This window comes from Delphinapterus leucas, chromosome 3 (genome assembly GCF_059928025.1).
Source record: "Delphinapterus leucas isolate spDelLeu-1000000601 "Yukka" chromosome 3, BTC_Dleu_Yukka2, whole genome shotgun sequence".
In the NCBI taxonomy this organism is placed as follows: domain Eukaryota; kingdom Metazoa; phylum Chordata; class Mammalia; order Artiodactyla; family Monodontidae; genus Delphinapterus; species Delphinapterus leucas.
Genome location: NC_143131.1, coordinates 33146998 through 33174519, shown reverse-complemented (window position 1 = coordinate 33174519; position 27522 = coordinate 33146998). Strand labels below are relative to the sequence as shown.

Sequence of the window (27522 nt, the reverse complement as noted above, 5' to 3'; positions counted from 1 at the left end):
CACGATGGTCAGGGACGGGTCTTTGCAGTTGCTGGTGATTTGCTATCAGCTTCTCTATATGGAGAATAAGAGCCATGCCAAATAACTAGTTGCCACCAAAGAAATAAAGCAAGAGGAAAGTTAAAATTTAAAGCGAGGCCACCCCAGTCTATCGATGCACAGCAATGAATGATTACGTGACAATTATGTATTTATTCACGTATGAGCACGTGTAATGTAATGCCGCGGTGGGTTCACTGAATGCTGGTGAGGAAGTCGGTGTCCTTTTGAAATCCTCTTAATCTAATGGAAACAACTTGTTAAGCTTCTATCAATAGGACGTTCGTGGGGAATAGGGAAGATGAATAATAATTTGATGTTTTTGTTTTGTTTTCTGCGGTACGCGGGCCTCTCGCTGTTGTGGCCTCTCCCGCTGCGGAGCACAGGCTCCGGACGCGCAGGCTCAGCGGCCGTGGCTCACGGGCCCAGCCGCTCCGCGGCATGTGGGATCCTCCCGGACCGGGGCACGAACCCGTGTCCCCTGCATCGGCAGGCGGACTCTCAACCACTGCGCCACCAGGGAAGCTTTGTTTTTAAGTGATTGTGGCCCTGATACACACTTCCAATGCACAAAATAAATAAATAAAGTGAGGTCACCAAGGAAATTTCTGTTCATTACATTTCTATTGGTGCTTTTTAAACTAGTTGTCATATATTTGCCCACTAAGTGATGCTCTGAGCAAGGTACTGATTGACTATTTATCACGTTTCTGCTGATTGCGTTGCATGATCTTAGGTGGAGAGGACTGGGTAGTTATTCGAGAAGAGGAAACCTTGCCAGTAGGAGAGCATCATCTCTGGGAAGCACGTCATCTGTATGAATCAGGACAGGTTTCAGAAAAGATAACTGTGTAAGGAAGACAGGAAGAGAGCAAGCTGGTAGATGACAAATTTGTCTTTCTGCAAAGTGACTGTTGTCTGGCTTTTGAAGGGAGGGCGACCCTGACGGTCTCAGCCCTTACCTGAGAACACCAATCCCAGAGCCGCAGTCAAAGCGGAACTCCACGTGGCCCCCTGCCATGTTGATAGACAGGAAGTCTTTGCTGCCCGTGTCATAGCTGTACAGGAGGACACCGTCATCCGAGTCAGGCCAAAACGTGATCTCAAACGCCATGAAGGAAAGGTAGTGCCTGGGCTCCAGTGGCCAGGGTGTTGCAGCGTAGGACCTCAGAGACTCTCTGAACTGAGGAATGGTCAAGGTGAAAGCTGAAAGAACAAGCACGTGGTTAGAAATCCCTCCGTGCCAGAACCAGCATCTTCTTTTCCTCCTGGAACTAAACTCTATTTCTCAGCTGCTCTGAAGATAGGTGGGTGGTGTAGCTGAGGTCTGGCCACTGGAATGTGGGTGGGAGTAGTACAGAGAATTCCAGGTCTGGCCCCTAAAGCTTCCCTCCATCCTCCACTTGCTCTTTCTTCTTCCCCTGCTGGCTGGATGCAGGAATCAGTGGAGGATTCTAAGGCCCCAGCAGAGCCACTAGAAGGCAGGCGTCTGCGTCCCCGAATGACTACGTGGGGCAGAGCACACTCCTCCCACTGACCTTCAGTGATGTGAGCAAAGATCAACTGTTAGTGTGTTAGGCTACAGAAATATGAGGACGGTGTGTAATGGCTTTGGCTTACTCTGACTCACAACGCCCTCTTCTAGGTGACGAGAAATTTGAGATTATACAGTGTTAAAAAAAACTTTTCCCCGGGATGGTGTCTTAGGGTCAAATCTGAATCACTGGCCGAAAAGTTAAAACATGTTCAACCCTGCTTGGGTTTTCCAAAATCTTTTAAATCTTTCAAAATTTCCATTATTATATGTGTGTATTTGTGTGTGCGTGTGTGTTTATATGTATGTATACATATATGTGTATATAGATAAATATAATCAATATATACAGTATTGAGAGGTAGAATAATTCGGCAGAACAGTACAAAGAGAAAGAAACATCACATTGTTAATGCTTCTGTGTGTACCTTCCCGACATTTGCTCTGAAACCATCAGATATTCTAAGGAGCCTGGGCTGTGAATGCCTCAAATTCTGACACAAACTACACAAATATAGGCTTTTCAAAGCTATTTGAGGGCCAAGATGAGCCCACCAAAGCCTGGCCCAGGACCATCTTAAAGAGAACTTGTCTTCGGCTGGTTTGCCACTCTGACACTTGAAGACCCTCCAACCTGGTTAAAGAAAAGATTCTCCCGTCCCTCCCAACAAAGCAACATTAATCCCATAAAAATATATGGGACCTTGCTAAAAGTACATTGATGAAAAATTACATCAACATGAATTAACAATGCAGACAAATCGTCATCAGCTTGCTTCTTTCTCACCATCTTCACAGTGGCGACCTCTAAATCCCAGGGGACAGAGACAGATGTAGGAGTCAGCTTTGCTCGCTGTACAGGTGCCACCATTGATGCAGGAGGCTTCATCACAGAGTCCACTGCTGCATTCCCCTAAATACAGAATGGGAATGACAGAGCCAATTCATCACGTGAGCCAGTCCAAGACTGAGCACGCCCACAGCTCACGATTCTGAACAAATACAGTTCATGCCCCACTCCTGTTGATTTGCTCCTCTGCACAACTGCAAACCAGCTTTCAGGATAAGTGGAACTTCCCTTCATTTTAATTTGATTTTGGTTTACTCTTTATGAAGAGCCACAGGGATGCTTTAAAACATGGCGGACACAGTAAATCAACTAATAAATAACTGGGCAATTTTATGACCACTGACAGGGATGACAGAGTTGTTTCTGCCTGTAACTCATCTCACTGTTGTTCTCACAAGAGTGTGTTACCATCCCTCCAATGTCAGCAGAGTGTTTATGTTAAAAGCGTTCTCATTTGTTTGGCCCCAATTACCTTAAGTGCTGCCCGCCTTCTTGGTTGAACGTTGGGTCAAGCAAGATAAGCACAGAAGGAGGTAAGGAGCCTTGTCGAAGCTTATTAACTGCCCTGGACTGTCAACTCATCTGTCTGGAGCAGGGAGGGGAGGGGGGGGGCTCCATAATACCTTAGCAGGGGGTTCCAGAATCTCTACTTCTAAACTCAAGGTTACAGTCTTATGAGGGACAGCAAGGTGACCGGAAGTAAAAATTGCTGAAAGGTTCAACATCAGATGGGTTAGTTCTCTCTACCAAACACACATCGGAGAGACCTGTGAAGGGTACACTTGGTCTTTTTCAAGTGTAGGTCACCAGATGAAGTGAAAACAAACTGACTTTTCCTGGGCTGCTTTTCTTCTGCTCCTTTGCTCTTCCTTTTCTCCTTGCGTATAAGAAATAAATTAGGCAGATGGGCCACAACCTGGCCCAGAACTACAAAGGTGAGACCAAAGCCCTTTTTCTTGGGATGGAGGCAAAGGGGTGCATCTCTGGTTGAGCCACGAGGGGTCCAGCTCTGCATCGCACAGTCTCCAATGTGATGCCCATGGGAGCTGGTAGCCGCCCCCCTCCACCCCTCTACCACCGCCCCCCACCGCCCCGTGAGATGAGGAACCCCCGTGGCCTGATTGTGTCATCTCAACAGGGGAGTCTCTCATCCTTTCGTCATCAGTCATCTGTTTTTGTTGAACGGATCCAGTCGTTTCTTTTCCGAAAGCCTCCTCAGGAGGAGGGGGAAGGGCTTGGCATACCTTGTACCCAGGAGAGGAGAGCCACTCCAGGAGCTGATAACAGAATTTGATTACAGCCCTTCCAGATGGCTTGCCCCTCCAGCCAGGTGGGCTGGCCTCTATGAATTCCAGCTGGGGGCCACTTGAAGTCCAGGCAGAAGTGACGGTGGTCTCTTTTTTTTTTTCAGCCACAGCCCTGAGAACATTGCCAGCAGCCACAGCCTCCATAGAGAGGCAAACTTGAATTTAGAGAGCCAAACTCTCACAGGTCCCCATGCTCCACCGATTTCTGTGGGCTGGGAGGCTTTCTCAGAGAAGGGCTGGTCCCACAGGAAGAAGTGGAGTCCTTGGCTTATCTTAGATACACATGGGGAAAATTATTTTACAAATTTGCTTTGTAACTATTTTTTATAGGTGGGAGTTGACGGGGAGGGGCGTTGAAAGCCAGCCAGAGATGTTTACTGGATGAAAGCAGTGTTTCAGCAAGATTGTGCTGGCAATGGTATGCAAGATAGATTGTGAGCCATGGGGGTGGGAAAGAGGAGAGAAATCCTACGGGGAGGTAAACTGCAGCTGGAGAGGGTGACCGCAGAGGAAACGGAGAGAAAGTGAACAATCAAAGACGCACAGGGCAAGCAGGAGTAGCCAGTTCATTCTAGAAGTTGAAGGTGGAAGGAGACTCCAGCATAACCTCAAGGCTTCTAGCTGGGAAGACGGAAAGGAGAGTGGCAAGAGGAAGGAGACGAGGGAGGCTGCGAACAGGACCTGGCTGCCAGTGAGCAGCGCAGCTGGCTTTCGTTCGACTTAAGCACAGGGTGGTGGTGGAAGGATCTGCTGCTGAGCCCTTCCTGCACACAGGGGAGGGCTGGAGGGGCCGCAGCAAGGTAGGGGCGACCCTGATACCAAGCACATGTGCGCTCCTTGAGAGAGGACAGGATGGGAGGGCCCCTGGAAATCCCAGGGCACCAATGGAGGGTGAGGAACTGGCAGAGAAGACAAGGGGGGAACAGATGCAGGACACAGAGGACCCAGACAAGGTGGGTTCCCAGAAGCTCAGGGGAAGCAAAAGCCAAGAGAGGAGTCAAGTGAATACCGCTGAGAGGTCCAGGAGGGGTTTGCAAAGAAAGAACCACTCACAGCTTCAGGGGAGCAGCTCTGCTTTGCAGTGGAAGGCAGAACCCCAGCACAGGAAGTTCAGACAGGGGGCCTGGAGGGTTGCTGGACTCAGGTTTTGAAAGAGAGGAGACAAGTCCGCAGGGTTCCCGAATCAGAAGGGTCCAGGCTCACGGAAACATGGCACTGGTTGAAGCTGGAGAGGACCTGAGTGGGTGTGAATAAGCTAGAGCAAGGCGTCCATGAACTTTGATGGGGAAAAACCTTTATCTTTATTTTCCATGATCTCTAACTGGACTTGAGTATTTCCCTTACTTATTAACGGAGGTAACGAATCTCCAGTATTAGCAGTTCTTGTGAATTGTGCCCAATGGACCTGAGAATGGGGCGAATCACTTTCCACTTGCTGCGGGTATCTCAAAACACCATTTATTCTCATCGCTCCTTTGAGAGCATGGTCGTTACTGCACCCACCATTGAAGAATCCTGTTCTTTAATGCTTTATAAAGAAGCACATACATTACTATAATAACAGAACTTTACTATATAGCTTTATTTCAATATAATTTTTTCCTATCATGTATATTTATTATCTGCATTTGAAAACATCCTTCTTTTTTTTTTTTGTGATACATGGGCCTCTCACTGCTGTGGCCTCTCCCGTTGCGGAGCATAGGCTCCGGACGCGCAGGCTCAGCGGCCATGGCTCATGGGCCCAGCCGCTCCGCGGCATGTGGGATCTTCCCGGACCTGGGCACGAGCCCGTGTCCCCTGCATCGGCAGGCGGACTCTTAACCACTGCGCCACCAGGGAAGCCCTGAAAACATGCTTCTGAGAAGAGGTCCATAGATTTCACCAGACTGCCAAAGGGGTCCATGGCATACAAAAGCTTAAGAAGCCTTGGGTTATTGAGAAGTGACAACCTCGGCAGCAAGGTCCCAGGAACGTAGGGAAGGATGGGTGCAGAGTGTAGATGAAAAGGTTAGTCTGAGAAAGGAGAACTCTCAACTCTGAGAGTAGGAGGAAGGAGGTGCCAGATCATGTGTACAGGGAGCTGGCAGGACCGCATCATCAATATATAAAATAACTTTTATTGACACTGATACTTCCTATACACCAGCTGTTATGTAAGTTTATGCAAGAAAATGAAGTGAGGGGCAGGAGAGAGATCAGGCTCCCAAGGATGGAAGAGAAGGTGGAGTGGAATACACTAAGAAGCCCACGGACGGCGAGGAGCCTCCCCGCCCCTCGCCCCCCAATCCAGCGCAACAGTGAGGCTTGTCTATTTCCCATCCTAAGGATCTGTCAAGTGTGTCACCACCACCACCCTGGATCAAACCACCATCATCTCTGATCTGAACTCTTGCACAGCCTCCCAGCTGGTCTACATGCCCCCCATGAAGACCCTTTCCAAAAAGCTGTCTATAGTCAGAGGGATCGTTGCAAAACACAGACAAGATCATGAGACCCACCTCCCCTCATACTCCCACTGGGACAGGGCATTTCCTCTGCCTGGAATGCACTTCCCTCTCATCTCTGCTTTTTAACTCCTACTCTTGCTTCAGATATCAACTTCACATTCCAGCCTCAGAAATGCTTTTCCTGACCCCCAGCCCATAAATCTCCCTATTATACATTAGTATTGCACTTCCCCTTTGTAACAGTCCAAATTGTAATTTTACATTTATGTCTGTGATGTTTATTTGATTAATTTGGTCTCTCCTAGGGAGAGTTATGACGGGAGGGATGAGCTGAGATCCTGTCTTGTTTATTGCTTTATCTTAAGCACCCGGTGCTGTGACCAGCACAGGAGCTTAAATCAGTATTTACCAAGTGGAAGAAAGAGTAAGAGAGTGATAAGCCATAGTGAGACCCGTGGCCCCTGCAGACCTCATGAGTCTTGAATAACTTGGGAAGTTGGCTCTGTGACACTGCAGGGCGGGGATCCAAGAAGGGATTGGAAAAAATGAGTGGTGGTGGCTTAGGTTGGAGAATTTGGGTGGAAATAATAAAAGAAAAGTCTGGGCCAGAGAATACAAAATTTTGCTGACTATTCTAGAATGTGAGTTCACAGAGAATCCAATAGCTGGACATAATTTAATGAAGGAGATGAGGTGGGAGGGGTCGAGTAATGAAAGGCCCCTTGGAAACAGGTTTCTTGGGTTTGGGGAGGTGGGACAGAGAAAAAACTGTGGTTGAAGCCGGCAAGGCCAAGTTAGAGATCAGAGTGAAGGAGCCATGACTTGCAACTGTCCTCACCCTCTTCTGGAAGCCTGCATCTCCATGGGAAATTAACCGCTGTTTCCAAGAGCCCAGTCTCCCCCATGGTGAGACTGCATTTAAGTTATAGGAACTTGAACTTCCAGAGGACTTATTCAAAGGAAAGCAAATATGGAGGTGAGGAAGGATAGCCAGCCCTGTTCTTGTACCCCAGGGGGGAAAATGGGAAGAAATGGAAAAAAAAAAGGCCATGTGACCAGTGCCTGCCACTAAGGTTGACAGAGAGCAACGGAATAATCCAATAGCTGCTCCCAGGGATCCCAGAGCCAGCAAGGTGGGTCCTCCGGGTTCATCTGCTCCATGGAGTGGTTAGTATTGTACCGGGTGAGAACTTAAAACGCTGTCAGAAACTGGCCCTTACTCAATCTTGCAACTTCTTAACTACCTGTCAGAGATTACAAGACTGCCTGATCTGTCCTTCAGGGCTGTTTCCCTGTGAGTTCAATGAAGAGAGAAGAAACAACTTATACCCTGTGGATTGGTAGAGTCAGATTATTAATAATAACATCAACAACAGGAAACACTTACAACATATTTGCTGTGCAAGGCTTTATTCTAAGTACTCTATGTGCACCGTGACTCATCCGGACAAAATAATCTTATGAGGCAGTTACTATTTATAGATGGGGATACTGAGTCTCAAAGAGGTTAACTGACCTGCCAAATCCAAGCAATCTGCCTTCAGAGTCCAGACTCTTCAACAGCACAGGAGACTTCTCGTGGGCTTGCTGGTTCTCACCTTACCACAGCGGGAGCCTTTGTAATAGCTTTAGTCACTACTGTTGTTTGCTTTGACCAAGTGATCAATTGAGGGAAAAAGTAACATAGGGAATAACAGGTGGAGAGTAATCTTTTCCTTTCAAGTAAACTCCATCTTTTGTAGTTTTAACAATGGTGTCACCTTTAGGAGTGAGAAAAGTAGAAGGAAGCAATTTGAAACCAATTCGGGAGCCTCTGACGTGGCAGATGTGGTTAAGAGGGCAGGCACTGGTGCAAGAACTGCTGAGGTCACCATTTACCAGCTTTGCCACCTACTAGCTGTGTGACCTTAGGCAAGTTACTTAACTGCTCTGAACCACCAGCTCTCATCTGTAAACACTAAGACTAATCATAGCACCTACTTTGTAGGAATCTCGAGAAGATTAAAGTAGTTCTGGATGGTGGCTACATGTAGTAGGTGCTCAACTAATATTAGCTACAAAACAAGCAAACTGTACTTGGAGTCATGAAGATCGAATCCTAGCTCTGACTCAGAAATGGAGAGAGGGTGGAATAGGATCATATGTGGTAGAGCAAACGCAGGCAAATGTGAATGGTAGAGCTAGATTGTGCGCACGTGGTATTCACCATGCGTTCTTTCAAAATGACATCTTGAAGATGGAGAACAAAGAGACCCAAGAAAGGAACTTGCCATTTCTTGCAATAACAATGTCATATGAGGATGTGATGCTCAGGGTTGTGGCACCACCTTGGGATTATGAGTGAAAAACAAGAGAACCACTGAGATACCAACCCAGAGTTCTAACGTCATTGAGTCACTGTTAGGGACTGAAGTGTGTCCTCCCAAAATTCATAGGTTGAAGCCCTAAGTCCCAATGTGACTGTATTTGGAGTCAGGGCATTTAAAGAGGGAATGAAAGTTAAATGAGGTCATGTGAGTGGTCCTAATCCAATCTGACTGGTGTCTTTGTAAGAAAAGGGAGAGACACAGGATTCAAGCACAGACAAAAGGCCATGTGAGGGCACCGTGAGAAGGTGGCCATTTGCAAGCCAAGGAGAGAGGCTTCAGGAGAAACCAAACGTGACACCACCTTAATCTTGGATTTCCAGCCTCCAGGACTGTGAGAAAATAAATATCTGTTGTTTAAACCACCCAGTCTGTGGTATTTTGTTACGGTGGCCCTAGCTGACTAAAACAGTCATTGACTTAACCAACCTTAGAATTATCTATCTGCTGCCTTCAGTGATGGAATAAATGTCCTTATTTCTTTAAAAATAATCCTAGTCTTTTCAACAAATGGTGCTGGAACAACTGGTCTTCCACATACAAAAAAAAAAAAAAAAAAAGATGAATCTAGACACAGACCTTACACCCTTCACAAAAATTAACCCAAAATGGATCACAGACCTAAATGTAAACATGAAACTATAAAACTCATAGAAAATAACATAGGTGAAAACCTAGATGACCTTGGGTAAGGCAACGACGTTTTAGATATAACACCAAAGACAGAATCCATGAAAGAAATGATCGATAAGCTGAACTTCATTAAAATTAAAAACTTCTGCTCTGTGAAACACAATGTCTAGAGGATGAGAAAACAAGCCACAGATAAGAAAACATTTTCAAAAGACACATCTGATAAAGAATTGTTATCCAAAATAAGTAAAGAACTCTTAAAACTCAATAAGAAAACAAACAACTCAATTGAAAATGAGCCAAAGATCTTAACAGATACCTCACCAAAGAAGATATATAGATGGCAAATAAACATGTGAGAAGATGCTCCATATCATATGTCATCAGGGAAATGCAAATTACAACAACAAGATACCACTATGCACCTATCAGAATGGCCAAAATATGGAACACAGACAACATCAAATGCTAACAAGAATGTGGAGCAAAAGGGACTCTCATACATTCATGGTGGGAATGCAAAATGATACAGTCCACAGTTTGGTGGTTTCTTACAAAACTAAACATACTCTTACCACATGATCAAGCGATCACACTCTTGGGTGTTTACCCAAAAGAGCTGAAAACTTATGTCCACCCAAAAACCTGGATGTTTATAGCAGCTTTATTGATAATTACCAAAGCTTGGAAGCACTCAGGATGTCCTTCAGTAGGTGAACAGATAAATTGTGGTCCATCCAGACAATGGAATATTATTCAGTGCTAAAAACAAATGAGCTATCAAGCTGTGAAAAGACATGGAGGGAACTTAGATTCATATTACTAACTGAAAGAAGCCAATCTATTAAGGCTACATAATGTATGATTCCAACTATATGACATTCTGGAAAAGGCAAAACTATAAAGAATATAAAAAGATCAGTGGTTGCCAGGGGTTGGAGATGGGGGGAGGAGATGAATAAGCAGGGCACACAGGAATTTTAAGGCAGTGAAAATACTCTGTATGATACCATAATGATGGATATATGTTAGTATACATTTGTCCAGACCCATAGAGCATAAAACACTAGAAGTGAACCATAATGTAAACTATGGATTTGGGGCAATTATGATGTGTCAACAGGGTCATCAATTGTAACAAATATACCACTCCAATGGGGGATGTTGATAATTGGGGGGTGGGGGGCTACCAGAGGGCATATGGGAAATCTCTGTGCCTTCCCCCCAATTTTGCTGTGAACCTTAAACTACTCAAAAAATAATCTTAATTTAAAAAAAGGAAAATAGAAAAAACCCACAATCCTAGTTCTGCCCTATTTTAGATAAGTTCTTTAACTTTTACAAGTCCCAGTGTCTTCATGTGTAAAATAAGTATAATAATAATCTCTACCTCCTCGAGTCAGTATGAGGAATAAATGAGAGGGCGTCAAGAACGTGTTTGGCACGGTGGTCAAGAATTGGAATGTGGCCATTTCTTTTAGAAGCAAAGAGTATATGAAAGATCTTTCTACATTATAGTGTTGGTTCTTCCACTGGACTGGGTGAGGAAGGGTCAAAGGGCTGAAATGCTGTTGCCTTGTCAGATGAGACCAGGCTGCGTTTCATGAAGAGGGCCAAGATGACAGCAGGACACAACCAAGGGTTTGGTCCACCCTTGGTCTTATTTACCACATCTGAGTGTTCAGATTCAAGGTCATCATGTCTTCAGAGCACCAACCTCACCCCTCAGGCCCACCTCCCTCCTAAAGCTCTGCATTAACCATCTGCCTAGGGTTGTAGCCCATGAAGCTTCTCCCCACCCTGGCCCAAAGCAGAAAGGCAGTCCCACGAGAGCATCCCACCCACTGGGCAACCACTTACCCACATCGGCCCCGCTGAGTGCCTTCCCCAGCGGCCAGGGCCTCAAGTCCATTCTCTTCCCATTAACAGTGAGTGACTGTACACAGCCTTGAAAGCCTCGGTTTGTCCCTGTTGCTCTCACCAACCAGTAGGCACGGGGAGCCCCACCAAGATAGAGAGGCGTCTGGAAGGTAATTTTACTGTACTGGCCCTTTAAGAAAGATGAAAACAGTAACTCACTACACAAAGTCAAAAGCTAAAACACAACAGGTTTTCATGAGGGACACGGTTAAGATGCAATTTATAGCACCAATGTTTTCTTCCATCTGTATTTAAGTTACTGTCCTACTGGAAAATTAAACCCACGGTTACCACAGAAAACTCAAGAGAGCTTCTCAGAGGGCTGTCTTTCGAGAAGGGATGATTTTGGAACCTAGAAGGGAAGGGAAGGTGGGTTAGAGCCAGGAGCAACCCAACAGGCAGTGTACCACGATGGGCATCCCAAAAAAAACTTTCTCTTTCCAGTCCTGACACCAATTTACTGTGTATCTTGGATGGGTCATAGGGCTATTCTGTGTCTCAAAAGGTGATAATGCTAATTTTGTGTATACGTGGGCTAACGTTTACCCTTTTACTGTCCTAGTCACCTTTATACTATATCCTGCAAGAGGCATTTGCGAGGGAGAGGGAAATTGCCAAGACTGAGTTGCAAAATATTTTGAAATTTGCTCATGGATACAATTTTTTTAAAGTGTTATGACAGCTAAGTAGGGACATTTCCAGTCTTAGACTAAACCACAATCTGGATTGTAGATTTTGAGGTTACAAAATACAGAGCTGAACATTAGGTGGGACAGAATTAAGGTGCTCTTGGTTATTTGTTATTTTTATTGCAGAAATATCTCATTTGCTTGGATTAAAGGGTAGAGAAGGAGGTTGGGAAAAGGTATGCTGCGAGAAGTTATAAAATGTCTAGAATGTAAGCCACTGAAATGTAATCTTTACCCTTTATACTTCTGTTATCAGTAAGTAAAACATCTAATCATTGCTTTTCTAATGAATAGATAAGAATCAGTTGTAAATAGTATAGTAAATATGAGCTAGGCAGCTTTAAAGTATTTACAGTGGATTTTAAGGATTAATTCTTTGCCAGCCACTGGCATACAGCTTTCGTGAGATGAATTGAGTGCCCTGTTGGCTTATTTCACCAAGATCCTCAGGATTTACTTCTTCTGGATCCCTTCCTCACCCTTCTGGCCCTATTCCCTGATCCAGGACCACAGCAGGAGCCCAACAGCTAAATCCTTTTCTCCTTGTTTGGAACATTAAGTGCATCAGAGGGGTGGGTAGCTCCTCTGAAGCTCCCTTCACAACATCCCAGGCAATAGTGTTTGAGCCTAGCCTTTACCTTCCTCTAATGAGGGTTGTCTTTGGGCCTCTGGAGGCTGCTTTGCCTGCCCATGCAGAGAACTGGTGGTATCCTGGAGTCTGCAGTCCCCTGGCACAGCCCTTAACAAGTTTTAATGGGTGCTTAAGTGTGGAAGTCCAATTCCCTTGCTTTGGGTTGGCATCACTCCGTGGTACTACTTGCATGCCAGAGCTCCCCTGTGGGATCAGGCTAAAGCCAGATCCTGATGAACTTTGCCTGAGATCTCACTCTTACTGACTTCTGCCCCTCCCCCGTTCGTCTTAACCCCCTCTCTTACAGGTTTCCTATGGGATCCCTTATTTTTTTTTTTGCACGGTACACGGGCCTCTCACTGCTGTGGCCTCTCCCGTTGCGGAGCACAGGCTCCGGACGTGCAGGCTCAGCGGCCGTGGCTCACGGGCCCAGCCACTCCGCGGCATGTGAGATCTTCCCGGACTGGGGCACGAACCCGTGTCCCCTGCATCGGCAGGCGGAGTCTCAACCACTGCGCCACCAGGGAAGCCCTGGGACCCCTTTCTTCGTGCATCATTTGCATAAGACTCCTCATCTCAGGTCTGTTTTGGGGGAACCCTGACTTAAGACAGAGTCACTATCTCTTGAGACAGTTTTCTCAAACATTCCACATCTGAGGTCCTGCTTATACAACTTGCTTAGCAAGTCTTGGTCGTAGAGAGGCAGATGTTGCCCTGAGTATCCACAAAATCATATGCTTTTTGTAATTAATGCTTACATGCATTAAAATCATATACTCGGAAGGCAATCCTCTTCGAGGATTAGAGTCCCTGTTAGAGTACTGCAAACTACACACATAGGCACCAGAATAGAATAGGATTATCACCTCCATTTTCCTAGATGCTATGCCTCTATTAATGCAGCCTATAATTTCTTTAGCTTGTTGTTATCACATGGCCCTATTTATTAACCTTTATTGAATTTCCTTGTTTTAAACCATAAGACATTTACACATGTGTTACTTCTGTTACAGCTTCTCCACCTGTATTCATGTTAGTATTTTGGACCCAAGTTCAAAATGTCTTTATTCCTGTCAAATTTAATTTTAACCACAGTAGGCCTATTGTTCTGGCGTTTACGTGATTCTGCAGTGCATTTATCCCATCTTTCCCTTCCTTAGAAATATATGCATATCTGCATAAATGATCTTCCTGGATTCACATTCACTCTATTTGGATTCTTGTTCTTTTGGAACCACTGGGATTCAAATGAATGAGATTTATTTTTTCTATTCTTTTTTTTTTTATCAGCAAGTCATGACCCTTAATATAACATGTCTTGTCAGCAAAGAATAGTGAAGAGCCCGGGCAAGGAGAAAGCTATACACATATACACAAAGGCTTCTTTGCTACTTTTTTCCTCAGAGAATACAGATGCTTGCCTGATTAGAATTACAGGCTCGGTTCCTTGGCGGGTTGCTAATCCCAGCTGTTTATTCTAAACACAGTCCTAAACTTGCTCAGAGCATGACAAATGTGTGAATACCTAGTTACGCTGCTTTACCACTTCCTATAATCATGGCCCCAAAAAGGTGGATGAATGGATTACTCCTGAATATTGAACCAAGTGAAACTTTCAGGACGATTTTCTATAGCTACAGGATTGCAACACCTCTGCCTTAAAAGCAAGCTTTGTGTTTGGCAGTAATAATGGCTTCAATTCTTCCAATATGGGCCTTCCTCCACCCCCTGGCATTGATGTCCTTGTAGAAAGAGAACACGTCCCCAGGCACAGAGCCTACTGCATGTCCCTGTGCACCCAGGGCCATGATGCTGGCAGTCACCCTTCTCCTTGGTACATGTGGGATGGACACGTGCCCTGAAAGCCCACCTAGGGTGGAAAGCCGGCAGGGTCACATCAGAGCCAGGTTGCATGGGTTTGCCATGAAAAGCAGCCCATCTGCCAGGGCTGTCAGCTCTCTGCAGTGGGACCCTGCCAGGGTGCTTGTGGTGCGTGCTGGGCAGGGGGGCAGGGAGTGAGGCTCGCACTCACCTGGGACTGGCCTGTCACCGGGGTGCCGTTGTTCAGCTGCAGCAGCCCGTTCAGCCCATCTCTGTAGAGCGTAACCGTGTGCCAGCCCCCTAGCTTGATTTTGGTTTCACTTACGATGATGGCAAGCCCAGTTCCACAGTTAAACCTGTGGGAGAAGAAAAGAAAAGGAAAATTCTTAGATCAACCAGTTCATTATGTTTTCAGACTCCATGGACATCACTTCCAGGGTAATGGCTTCTTGGAGAGCCAGTCTGTTCAGAGTTAGGTTTACAAATATCAAGAGCTGTTTAAATCTACACATGGAAGAACTAGACGCCTCCTTCCCTGGGACCTCCTCAGCCTGGTTGTCTTTAATCTGCCCATAGAACCTTTCAGTGTGGAGTCTCCTTTAACCCAACTTTCTCTGCAGCTTAGAGAATCCTGGGCAACTAAGATCTTCTCTCTCCTTCTCAGCAATGACCAGATGCTGAACATGGACTCAAGGTGCAGAGACTTAGAGCTTGAATCATTCTGCTTCCGGGGATTTCTCTGGGGACTTCCCACAACTCCGAAATGACAGGCTCAGTGATGTTAATAAAATGTAAAAGAAAAAGAAAAAGAAACCAAGTCTTCACACTCATTTTGACAAGCTGGCCAGCAATGCCATCTGTGTTCAGCTGGGCCTGAGTGCAGGGATGGTTTCCATGGGAGTCTCCAGCTCAGAGGGGGTGTGGGTGGAGAACGAGCATTCTCAGACAGTTGCATTATTCTTGTTTTTTTTCCCAACCTCCGTATGGCCTGGGGTGCCCTCTGGTCACTATGCCTGACATGTAGGATTCTGACCTTTTCCAGGCAACCTCCAAGCAGCCACCGTGCCATGTCCCCCATGAGTTCTGAGACTGCCGGTGGGGAAGGAAGTATGGCGGGTGTTGCCAGGATGTGCACTAATTGCAGCCCACTTCTCATGGCCTCCCTTTGTCTCCTGATCGTCAGTGGAGTGGAATGGGGTGGAGAGGCGTCGCAAAACAGGCTCACATAGCGGGGGGGATCTCAGAATCACGCAGTAGGAGTTGCAGAGATGGAGAGCTGCTACCAGCAAATAACCAGCGGGGCTAGCGGGAGTCAATCAGATCCTCCAAGGGTTAGATCCACATAAGGTTAGGGCCACTGCCCCAGATCCTGCTGGCTGACCTCAATCTCCCATCAATCAATGCATTTAGCAAAGGATGCGGGGACGGGGGTGGGGGCATTTTCTACCCCACGTGAGATGCTTGACAGTCTCATCCTTCTTAACCGAAAGTAACTTTTGTGCTAAAATAGTGAAAAGACAATCGTGGTTGGTGCTTACTGAGTGCTTTTGCTACGGGTCAGGCGCTGCTCTAAGTACCCTCATGTTTTCATGCATTTAATGCCCACAGTAGCCCTGGGAGGAAACATGCGCTCGGAGAGGTTAAGTCATTTGCTGACGGTCAGGCCGCAGGAGAATAGTGTCATCAGGATCTTAATCAGTGAGCCATGGAGAAGCACCCAGCTGATCCCCACTGGTTGTCCTCTAATAGGCGCCGTGTGCACCTCCGTGAGGGTGGTTAAAACACTCACACGTCCACAGAGCTCTGTGCGCAGAAAACCACACATAAACCAAAGGTGGCTTCCAAGGTGCGTTGGGACACAAATGATCAGGGCAGAGGAGGTAAGTCAAATAGCCCACCACAGCCCCGAGGAAAGACGAGGATGGGGCCTGAGCCTCTGGAAACGCTTAGGAGGCTAGGGGCTCCTCTCTGGGCTCTGCGCTGTCAGCTGTACCTACCGCAGGGGACAAGGTGGAAGTCCCAGCCTTCTGCCCATCGCATCCACCGAAGCTCCAGGAGAGAAGGGACTCAATCGCTTTGGCTCACTGCCACATTCCCAGGCGCTGCAGCAGTGCCTGGTACAATGTGGCGGCTCAAGAAACATTTGCTGTTGAATGAATAAATGATTACAAGGTTCCAAACTCAAATTTGAGGGGCAACCCTGCAATCCTGATACCCCAGTATTTAGTAAACTGGTCCATGCTCATCTTACACACACCGTTCCTTTATTTACAGGGATCCATTGTGTACAGATTTTGTTCACACTATAAAAAGGAAAACATAACATAGGGTAGTATTAAAAATCTGAGGGGTTTTTGGCAGGAGTTACCTGAACTGGAGTGAGCGCTGGACGACAGCCAGGGACATGAAATCCCCCCTCCCGTGCTCATTCTCCCCGCAGTAGAGCAGTAAGCCATCCTCCGCCTCTGCCTGTCATTATAGGAACGAAAGCCACACGGACAATGAGCGCCTCTTCCTCCATAAAGGGCCACCTGGAAACACTCATGAATACGAAACTTGAGCATCTCCACTGTGTTCCTATTTACAAGCATGTGGACTCCAATTACTTCCCAGGTACCTAGTCCCAGTTCACTTTCAATAAGCAGAGGGCAGCGATATAAACAGTGTATGAGGAATGTTGCAGTGACGTGAGAGGAAGGTGGCCCCATATCTGACCCCCTCTTTACTTGGCTTCATGGATCCACCAGCAGAGGCTCTGGGAAACCATGTGCACAAAGACCGCAGTCACACAGGGGCCTTCTCTCATGCTCATCAAATTCTATTCTCACCAAAGAGCATTTTAGTTTTTCCTTTTTTAAAAAAATTTCCCATGCAAATTTGCTTCCTTCCTTCCATTAGGAGAACATGACAATACAAACAGCCCATGGACTAGTTTAGTTTTCACCCATGTTGTCTGTCCTAGACTGGGACAGATCATCTTTTGGACCCTCAACACTTTGACCGTGACCTGAAGGGGACTTGTTTCCATATCTCCAAACCTTTTCCTGTCATCTGAGATACCCAAAAGGATCACTTTAAGCTGAAGGCGATGAATTCTGATCCACAGCTGATTCAGATCAGAGAGCATCTATTGGGCCCTCACTGTGTGCCAGGGTTGCATATAGTCATTTTTCTATCTGTTCAGTTACAGTCATAATCATGAACGTTGTTTGGGCTTCCTTTAAAAGGAATTTTGGGCTGGAGAATGCATTTATACCTTCTGAAATCCTGGTCTGAGAAGTGTCACTATTATGAGTGTTGACCGAAAAAAAAAATGCACAACCAGAAGTTGAGGATTATGTTTTATTTGGTGGACTTGCTGAGGACTTTAGCCCGGGGAACAGCCCCTTAGAGCTATTGGGCTTAAGTCCTCAGCAAATTTGCTGAATAAAACATAATTCTCAACTTTTAGGTTATGCATTTTTTTTTTCAGTCAACACGAGCAACATGTGTGGGACCCAAATATTCTTCCTGGGAACCTTCAGGCCAACCATTTCCATAGTTCAGTAACATACAGAACCCACCCTCCCTTTGCTGCCGCCCTTGAGTGTGTAAGTGTGCCCATCGTTCTCGCTAACCTGTGAATGGGTTTACCCCCTGCTTCCTCTCCCCTCTCCTCCTCCCTTTGATGTAGTACACTGCTGTGTTACGGTGTCCAGTAAGCACTGATCAAAGGATTAACCCTTCTTACCCTAAATTCAAGAGTAATTTGAAATGCCTGATAAGAGTTCTTCAAAGGTTCAAAGGTTACATAGGAGTGGCCAAAGAACTGAGGATACTGTATAACAATATCTGAAAAGAGAAAAAGACAAAACCAAAGCATGCTGTTTCCTCACTTCAAATGCAAAAAAATCAGTACACACCATTGCCTGGATGTCATTAAGTAAAAACCCCTGACAGTCTGTTAAACCTAGCTTGCCGTCTTCTTCACTCTACTCTTTACCCCCAGGATTCTCATTCCTGGGGACTTTGAGCTTCTGAAATTCTTAGGGAGAAACTGGATCTTTGGAGCTGGTTACTTGCCACCCTAAAGAGAAATCTTTAAGTGGCTTGAAGGCCGCTGACACCTGCTTCCTAGCTGTACATCTGTGTGATGTAAGTTGGCTCAGCAGAGGTGTGATCAAAGTAAGCCCACCCCCAAGATGCCATCAGGGTGACTTATTAATTGCTCCAAAAGGACTACATGTTTGGCACATGTAAGAATAGGGCTGCTATCTACCTAGAAGCAATGGAAGTTGCCTCACATTTGCCCTGTGTAGCTAGCTAGCTGATTTAGTGACTAAAACATGGGAGAAGGGGCTTATCTTAGAAAAAGGACTTGAAGGAACCATGTGTGGATGCAAAACTGCCCTCTGGCTCCCAGTAGGGCCAACGCATGACCATGTTCCCCACCCAACCACCCAAGGGCCTACCTTCTGAGCAGCTCTCACCACCTTTGCCCAGGTTGCAGTGGCATCGAGAGCCCCCCCAGGTGTAGTCATTGACACAAAAGCTGTCAGCAGAGCAGAGAATTTCATCACAAGACACGTCAAAAAGCCTTGGCATCATAGCCGCACCATTCTTCCCTTTCCTCTCCACTGGAGTGGGCTGAGGAGCCACCTCAGTCATGGGGAGAGATGCTGGGGTAGCGGGGACAAGCCTAGAAACGGTCATCGGGTTCGATCTGGGCGCCATCTTGGATTCCACCCAAAATTTCTTATTCCCTTCTTTGATAGCAGGAAGCGGTTTAACCTGAAGACAGAGAAGGAAAAGAAGTTCAGGATTAACACAGAGCACGGTAATTAGACTGCCTTATTTATAGCTGACGCCTAACACTTGAAAATATAGTCACTTTTGATACTTACCAAAACCTTGGAATGTACAGAGGACAAATAGTACTGACTCCAGTTTTATGGATAAAGAACTTGAGGCTCAAGGATTTTAAGTACCTTCTCCTGTATTACTCAGAAAAATCACTGCTAAAGCTGATATTATGTGATTTATTATTATTACAATATCACGAAGATGCATTTACCTTGTCAAGGAATTGTTCATTTCCTTATAAAAACTGAGTTTATAAAATTTCATTTGGTGGGAATCTAAATACGTTTTTGCCAGATTGTGAAGTCAGCAGGCAGGAACTGACTACAGAGCATCAGCATGGTTGATACCTAGTTACTATTAATTTATGATCACCTGGTGCCTAATAGTCAGAGGAAATAAATGTGTTAAAAGCAGATGAGCCAAGTTAAGTAAGTTTTAAGTAAAACGTTAGTGGTCCATTGACTAAATCACCTTGTTCAGCAAGGAAACAAAAACACCCAGGTTTTCAAGCAGTACTTTTCTTTACCTCCTCAAAGGAAATATCCAAATCTAAGTCATCTTCATATGTGTCATCCTCGCTGACTTCTGTGTCGGTTATATAATGGGGTCCATAGCGCCCACTTCCTGATTCCTCGGGGCCTTCAAAGAGAAAAGCAGCACGCCGCAGTCAACACATGCCTTCGCTCCCTTTTTTACGCTAACGCAGCCACATACAGAGCTGTGCTGAATGGATGGAGATGTATCGGAAACACACAAGGAATTCAACACAAAAGAGGAAGCAGCACTGAGCAAAAAGTATGAAAAACATTTCATCTCCTAAGTAATCAAGGAAATGCCTGTTAAAACCAGAAAGAGCCGCCATTTTATACCGACAAGACTGGCAAATACAAAAGTTGGGCAATGAATATTACCAAGGATGGGATCAATGGAGACTCATACTCTGATGTTAGGTGTGTAAACCGGTACATCCCCTTTGCAAAACACTTAGAAATATTTAATGAAGTAGAATATGTTCATAGCTTTTGATGCAGCAATATCACCCCAACTTACAAAATCTGGAGAAACTTTTCCACACGTGCAAAGAGACATGTGCATAACACATTCATAGCATCAGAATTTGTAATTGTTAAAAAACCCAACTTTGCTATTTTTATAATATCAAGTAATATCCCAAAAATCTATCAACAGATAATGGATAAATGAATTATAGTATATCTATGGAATGGGATACTATGTAACACAGGAAATGAACAAATGGATATTTAATCAATCAAGATGGTTTAATCTCACAAGATTTCATGCAAAAAATGCAAGTTGCACAGGAACATATCCAGTTTGATGCCATTTATATAAAAGTCAACAGCAAGAAAAACTATATATTATTTAAGGATATATATATACAGTTGTCCCTCTTCCCTTGGCATCTGAGGGGTGGTTTTGGTGCAGGACCCCCTCAGATACCAAAATCTCCGGATGCTCAAGCTCCTTATATAAAATGGCAGCGCACAGTGGGTCCTTGGTATCTGCGGATTCTGCATCCACGGATTCAACCAACCACGGATCAATATGGACGGCCGACTATGTTCAAACTCTTGAGAAAAGTAAGGCAAGGACCAAAAATACATGGGAAAGGTTAGAAGAGGGATATGAATGAGGTGTGACACACAGGGGCCTTTGATAGTACTCTATAATATTCTATTTCTTAAGATAGATGCTGGGTACCCATGAGTGTTCATATTATTTTTATATATTATATAAAAACACAAAAGTAATATCACATATATATATATAAGTATATATATATATATATATATATATATTTATACTTTTGACGTATGAGATATTTCATTAAAAGTTCTTCAAGGGGCTTCCCTGGTGGCGCAGTGGTTGAGAGTCCGCCTGCTGATTCAAGGGACACGGGTTCGTGCCCCGGTCCGGGAAGATCCCACATGCCGCAGAGCGGCTGGGCCCGTGAGCCATGGCCGCTGAGCATGAGCGTCCGGAGCCTGTGCTCCGCAACGGAAAAGGCCACAGCAGTGAGGGGCCCGCGTACCACAAAAAAAAAAAAAAAAAAGTTCTTCAAAATAAGAAAGAGACATTATACTAGAACAAACATTCCCACACCCAGAAAAAAAAGGGTCCCTGGGTGGCTTCTTGCAGGTCAACCATTTCCAAACATCTTAGCAGGACAACAGGATCTTTCAGAACTGTAAGGTGGGCTGAGAAAAACTCATAGAGGACAATACAGGGTATTGTTCTTTGGGGGATGGTCAGATTAACATTTTTATTAAGTTGTCATCCACAAAGTCTACTGATCCACAGTAGTCCTGACTTAGGCTAGACACAGGAAGCTCTACCCCAGGATCTGAGAGCCTTTCAAAGTGCTGCTCCATAGCGCCCCCATTTCCTCCTGGTGGCTTTGGATAGGCACAGGTACCAGCTGCCTTCTCTAATCCAGTCACACCAGGCACCAGGCTTTACGGCTGTAACAACTGTGGCAACAGGAACTGACTTTTGTAGGTCATTGATGCCCATTAGTTATTGAATGATTAGTTAAAAAAAGAAAAAAATGACATTAAAAACATAAATTGAACTTAAAGACAATTCTGCTTTCAGAATAAGCTAAGCCAAACACCTTTCTCACAAAAGCAAACTCACCGTCTTCTAAGCAAAGAGCAAGCAGATTGAACACGAAACTAAAGGAAATGTCAGAAAGGAAGTGTGGGATGCCTGCTCAGTGGGCACGCTGCTGACCGGATATCTCCTCCTGCACCAGGAAGAGGGAGACGTGGTCGGCAGGTGATCCAAAGACATCGGAGAAGGTCCTGTTCTCAGGTATCGGGCACATCTTGGTGGAGATGTTCTCACCACCTCCACACCAATTCCCCAGTTTTATTTAAAATAGCCCACACGTCAGCTGAAAATTCAAGCCAGTTGATGTCAGATTTATACCTGGATGCAAATTCTCTTAAGCCACCTGCATCCAGCCAGCACAGCTGTGTGCCAGATGTCTTCACACAAAAAGCCAGAGGCCCTTGAAAAGAGCTTCCCCTCTCTTGTCTCTCTGTATCTTTCTACCTCTCTCCCTGCCTCTCTCTCTTTCTCTGGGCCTCTTTCTTCTCCCCTTCCTCACTCTCCATTTCTATCTCTGTCTCTCTCCTATTTTGAGAATGGATGAATTTCACTAGAACCAATTCATTTGCTAATAAAAGAATTATGTAGCACATGCATGGAGAGGCCTGGGTTTTCTCTTCCGTAGGTGGGCCTCCGTACCTCCAGGGTGTTCACCCTTGCCCTCTGCACATGCTAGCCATTCTTGTATTATTCTCATCATCTCAAGATTCTCTGCATTTCATCTTATAATACTCTATCTGGAAAAAAGTCTTCAGAGACCCCAACTGCCAACAAGACAGACGTCCAGGCTCCTTGGTCGAGAATCCCGAAGATCACAACTCCTCTTTCTCCTCCCTTCTCCTATCACCATTATTTACTGAAACCTACTGCCTCTCTCCTACTGATAGGTACTGTTGTTTGCTTCATATCATACATTTCTAAACTTTACAATAATCCTGAAAGGTAAGTGTGGTGAATTTCATTTGGTAGATAAGAAACTGAAGTCAGGGCAGTTAAGTGGTTTGACCAAGATGAAACCCTTTGTAACTGGCCGAGCCTAACTCAAAACCAAGTTTGCTGCTTTCCCAGTGCCTGGAGGAGAAGAAATCACTGTGGAGAGAGGAAGAGCCTGGGATTGAGAAAAATCAACATTTATTGCTCATTTTTACTGTGCCAAGAGCTTTTCATAGATTGTTTCTATTAATTCTCACAAAATCCTGTGAAATTGGTATTATTCCTCCCATTTTACCATGTGAAGGTATAAACTGAAAAAGATTAAATAACTTGCTCAGAGGGACACAGACAATATACAGCAGCACTAGATTTATCCTTGGTCTCTTTTTTGATTACATCATGCCACTTATAATCGGACTCCAAATCATGGTTTTGACTCTTTTTTTCCCCCTCTTCCAAAGTCTTCATGGCCAAACTGGTTTACCAGTTGACTTGTGAACACATCTTGTGTTTTCTTACCCCAAGACTTTGGTTAACGCTCTTGTCCACATCACCTTCCTTTTCCCTCTTGTGTGTCCTTATATACACAGTCTACCCACCCTTCCAGCTGCATGCATTCTGTGGAGACAGAGCTGAATGTGTGTCATCCAAAGACCAAAATCAAGTGATATTTTAAAAAGAGAACAACAGGGCTTCCCTGGTGGCGCAGTGGTTGAGAGTCCGCCTGCCGATGCAGGGGACGCGGGTTCGTGCCCCGGTCCGGGAAGATCCCACATGCCGCGGAGCGGCTGGGCCCGTGAGCCACGGCCGCTGAGCCTGCGCGTCCGGAGCCTGTGCTCCGCAACGGGAGAGGCCACGGCAGTGAGAGGCCCGTGTACTGCAAAAAAAAAAAAAAAGAGAGAGAGAAAACAGACTCTTCTGGGAAAAAAATGGTGACTCCGGAAAAGATGGAGCAAGCCAAGGCCTGTAGGACATTCTTCCAACTCCTGGATGGTGCCATCCACCCACGAGTATATGTCCCTAATCATGAGCTCAGAATAAGCGCCCACAGTTTGTTGAACTCAATGGATATTCAAGATGGTTTTTACATCCTCTGGACTCCTGGCCTCGGAATGTTGCCCTTGTGTTTCTCAAATCAGTTGTGAACCCCCTGAGGGCAGGAACCGTATTTTAGACTTCTTGATATGCCTCCCCATCCTCCATTTAAGTAATACTTCACGTACCCACCAAAAGCAAAGGCTTCCACCAGGCACGGGAGATACTACCACAGTGCTGCACTATGGAGGGACTTTGTCCTGTCCTGGCCCAGCTGGTCAGGCCTGTTTAAGTGGTGGAATATTGGGGACAAATCTTTGTATGGTGAGACTTTGCCCCCAAATCCAAAGACATTCTCCCCAAACTGCCGCCATTCCTGTCTCTTTCCCCAACTCGGAGCTAGAAGTTTAGAGCTAGAAGAGGACTTAGACACCATCCGGTCCAAAAGTCTCATTTCATAAATGTGGAAACTCAGGCCACAGAAGAGAAGTGACTTGAAACCAAGGTCATGCATCTCATTAGTGGAAAATTCAGAACCAAACCATATGACCCTTAGTTCAATACGCAAAATAACATACACATGTTTTGACACCGAGTATCTAATATACTTTAGCCAGAAGGATATAGAGGAACCAGGGGTTGGAGTGTGGGTAACTGAGTTCTTGTCCTGCCCTTTAACCCACCCTAGGAAGTCTACCTTGAAGGAAACTCTTAGAGGAAAGGACCACAAATGCATTGCTGCAGCTATGAAATGGTACCATGATGAGAATGGAAATGACTCCAGCTTCTCTGCTCATTTTGACAAGTAAAATAAGGCATATATTGTTCAATGAATAAGGTTCTTTGGTCCTTATAATCATTGCTTCTGTTTGACACTGCATATAACCTATCTCTTTGAAGCCAGAGGTTACTGCTCAGTTTGGGGAAACAAAGCGTGTGAGATAAGGGTAGGATGACAATGTGGAATTAGAAGGACTTAGAGTCAAAGACATCTTGACTTTTGTAGAAAGGCCTTGGAGATCAGCTAGCACAAGTCCATTTTACAGAGGAGTAAACTGAGGCTCAGAGAGCCCATGTGACTAGCCCACAGAGACAGTTCAGTGGCAGAGCTGGTCTAGAATTCTGGACTCCTGATGCTGCACTCCGATACTCTTTGCAGCATCTCTTCCTGTTTCTCATAATTATCCAGGCTAATTGTCATTTCCCATTTTTAACAGGAAGGAAATGAGCAGAGAGAGGACCAGACACAGTATGGTGTGAAGACATCTGGAATGAAGTTCCCCACTCTTGTTTCCTGATGACCACACCACCTCAGATCTCAAATCCATGGCTTCCCTAAAGATTTTACCAATGCTGTTTCTAAGTGAGCACAGAACGTACAGCCCAAGCCACTGATAAGAATTCTCCCAGTAGCCTGGGGTTATTGTAATTAAAGTGCATAACTCATCTCTCTCTACTTGACACTTTGTTAATTAGGAAAAGAGAACATTAAAAAGGAGTCATTTATTTAGAACCAGAATAGTCAAACCATTAACTGAATACAAAACAAGTTCAAGGGCTATTCCACTACAAGGAAAACTAATATAGAAAAGACAAATTTCTATTACTATATTACAGGATGACTTTTGTTTAAAAAAAAACAAACCTGTATGCTTGGTTTTATTGAGTCATCACCAGTTTTCTATAAACAGGAAGTTTCTCTGCTGTATCGTGGTATAGTTGGAAATACCCCTAGTCATGGAAACCAAAAACTGGGAGAGAGATGGACACAAATGACCGTGTGACCTTGAACGAGTCATTTAATCTCACCGGTTCTCGTGTTTTCTAACAAAACAAGGAACTGGACTGGATTTGATGACCTGCTGGCACTAACATTCTGTGACCCTAAAGTTTACACTTTTAATTCAGACACATTGCAAGCATCTGTTACTCCAAGCGAAGTTTGAAAAAGAAACAACTAGGGAATTTCACTTATGTGGATGAAAAAAGGAGTTAGTTCAGCATGGAAGTTACACGCCTTGGGGATTGTAACTTTGTGTTCAATAGTATAAGCCTCCCAGAAGATGTGAGTTATCATTTATCAGAATTCATCTTCATTCATAAGGACCAGGTTGTATTTGGGTCTCTTTTCTTAACAGCTCTTAGCAATGATGAGAGAGGAGCACTTATTCTTCACTCCTGAAGCTGCAATCATGAGAAGAGCTGCCTGAAATACTGTTGAATGCTCGTCCAACCTTTTCGCCTCCCTACAGAGGTAGAGACAGAAACTTAGATGCTGAGTAGAAGCATTTGGTCCATATTTCTGAACTGAGTGAAGCTAATCTATCAAAGGACCTGGGGGAGGGAGGAGGAATTTGGGGCAAATTTGGTCTCTCCCACCTTCCTTCTCTACCTCGACAAGTGGAAAGCAGTGACCTGGGCAGGTGTGATCTCTCTGCAAACCCAAACTTTCCCTCAAGTGGGTTCCATAGCCTGGATTGGGCAAAAGGGAGTTTGCAAAAGGGAGCTTGTGCCTTAGAGTAAACTATGTTCTCTGATCTGGCCTTTATCATAAACAAGGACAAGCATTTGATTCTTTATCGCCTGAGTTTGTTGTCTTATTTCTCAGTTGGTTCAGAAAATGGACAAAGAGACGAAGTGTTATTAGCTGGGCATCCTCAAAACCCCAACATCAGCCTCGGCGACAGGGACTCAGAGGCTCTGCAAGAATGCTGAATGGTTTCCTTTGCTCCTCCCTTTCCCACAAATAATCTGTCTGGTTCTTTTCTTTCCACCTGAGCGAAACTCACTCATCCCGGGGTACGTTTCTGTGGTGGTAGGGGTGGGATGGTTGGGAGAGAATGGCTCTAGAGAACCAGCTATAGGCAGGTATGTTTGCTCTTTTCCATTCATCATGCTTCATGAAACCCTTACTTGACAACAGCCCAAGAATGTCACCCCAGACACCAAATGACTTCTAGAGCCCTCACCTCAAAACTTCCCTGACTCCTTTACCTTTATGATCTTTATGCCTGCACACACACAGGAGGCGTCAACTGCACAACCCCTGTGGAGTGTTGTCTTTTGAAGAACACAAACCAGTCAGCCAAGCACAACCCGCTGTAGCCTTCTCCCTTGGAGTCTCCCTTTCTAAAGATAATGGGGCTGTGGAAAGCTAAGCAGATAGCCAGAAACCAAGGTGTGAGGTACCTGCGTCTCTACTTCCTGCTGATGGAGGAGATACATAGGCAAAACATAGCGCAAGAGGTGGCTGTGAACACAGCAGGACAACCTACGGCCATGTTTTCATCATGGTGTGCTGAAAATTTCAGGTGTGGACTCTTTGTAACTTCAGAGAATAATGAATACTAATTTGTTGACAACATTCTGTGGGGATGCTCAGGACTTGAGGTGGAGTGGGCAGTGTACAAGCTAGATAGGCAAGTCAAATATTTCTAAACAGCTGAAAGAGTGGCTGGCAGGGTTATGTATACAGCAGGCCCTCAGTACGTATTACTTAGATAAGGGAGTGAGTGAATGAGTGAATGTTCTCTATAAGAGCAAAATCTTCTTACAAGGTGCTCTGCACATGACAAATGCAAAAAAAAAAAAACAAAGTTTGTTGAAAGACCCTAGCTTTAATCTGGTCATTAGCAATGCTGTAAGTGCGTAATCAGTCATTTTCACTGGGAGTTTAGTAGTAATTCTCAAGTAACTATTAATAACAGAAAACTCCGGTCCATAGTGTCAGGAAGATAACAGGGCTTGAAAAGTGAGAGTTTACTCTCTCTCCACCCCACCCCTCTCTTTCTCTTTCTGCAAGATAATTTGACAGTATATACCAAGTGTTTGAGTTATT

The 27522-nt window shown here is 45.1% G+C and overlaps 1 protein-coding gene across 1 annotated transcript in view; it reads right to left on the bottom strand.

Moving 5' to 3' along the window:
* Positions 1-314: 314 nt before the first annotated feature.
* The window catches only part of LOC111187348 (pikachurin), a 54720-nt gene continuing 27512 nt past the window's right edge, over positions 315-27522 (bottom strand). Inside the window, exons 2-10 of the mRNA XM_089908555.1 lie at positions 21837-21953; positions 19609-19721; positions 18692-19010; positions 17971-18071; positions 16609-16709; positions 14452-14596; positions 11040-11229; positions 2361-2510; positions 315-1245 (exon numbers count right to left, since the gene is read on the bottom strand). Of these exons, the coding sequence (XP_089764681.1) occupies positions 998-1245; positions 2361-2510; positions 11040-11229; positions 14452-14596; positions 16609-16709; positions 17971-18071; positions 18692-19010; positions 19609-19721; positions 21837-21953 (1484 nt within the window). The 3' untranslated portion in view covers positions 315-997. The remainder of the gene's footprint in view (positions 1246-2360; positions 2511-11039; positions 11230-14451; positions 14597-16608; positions 16710-17970; positions 18072-18691; positions 19011-19608; positions 19722-21836; positions 21954-27522) is intronic.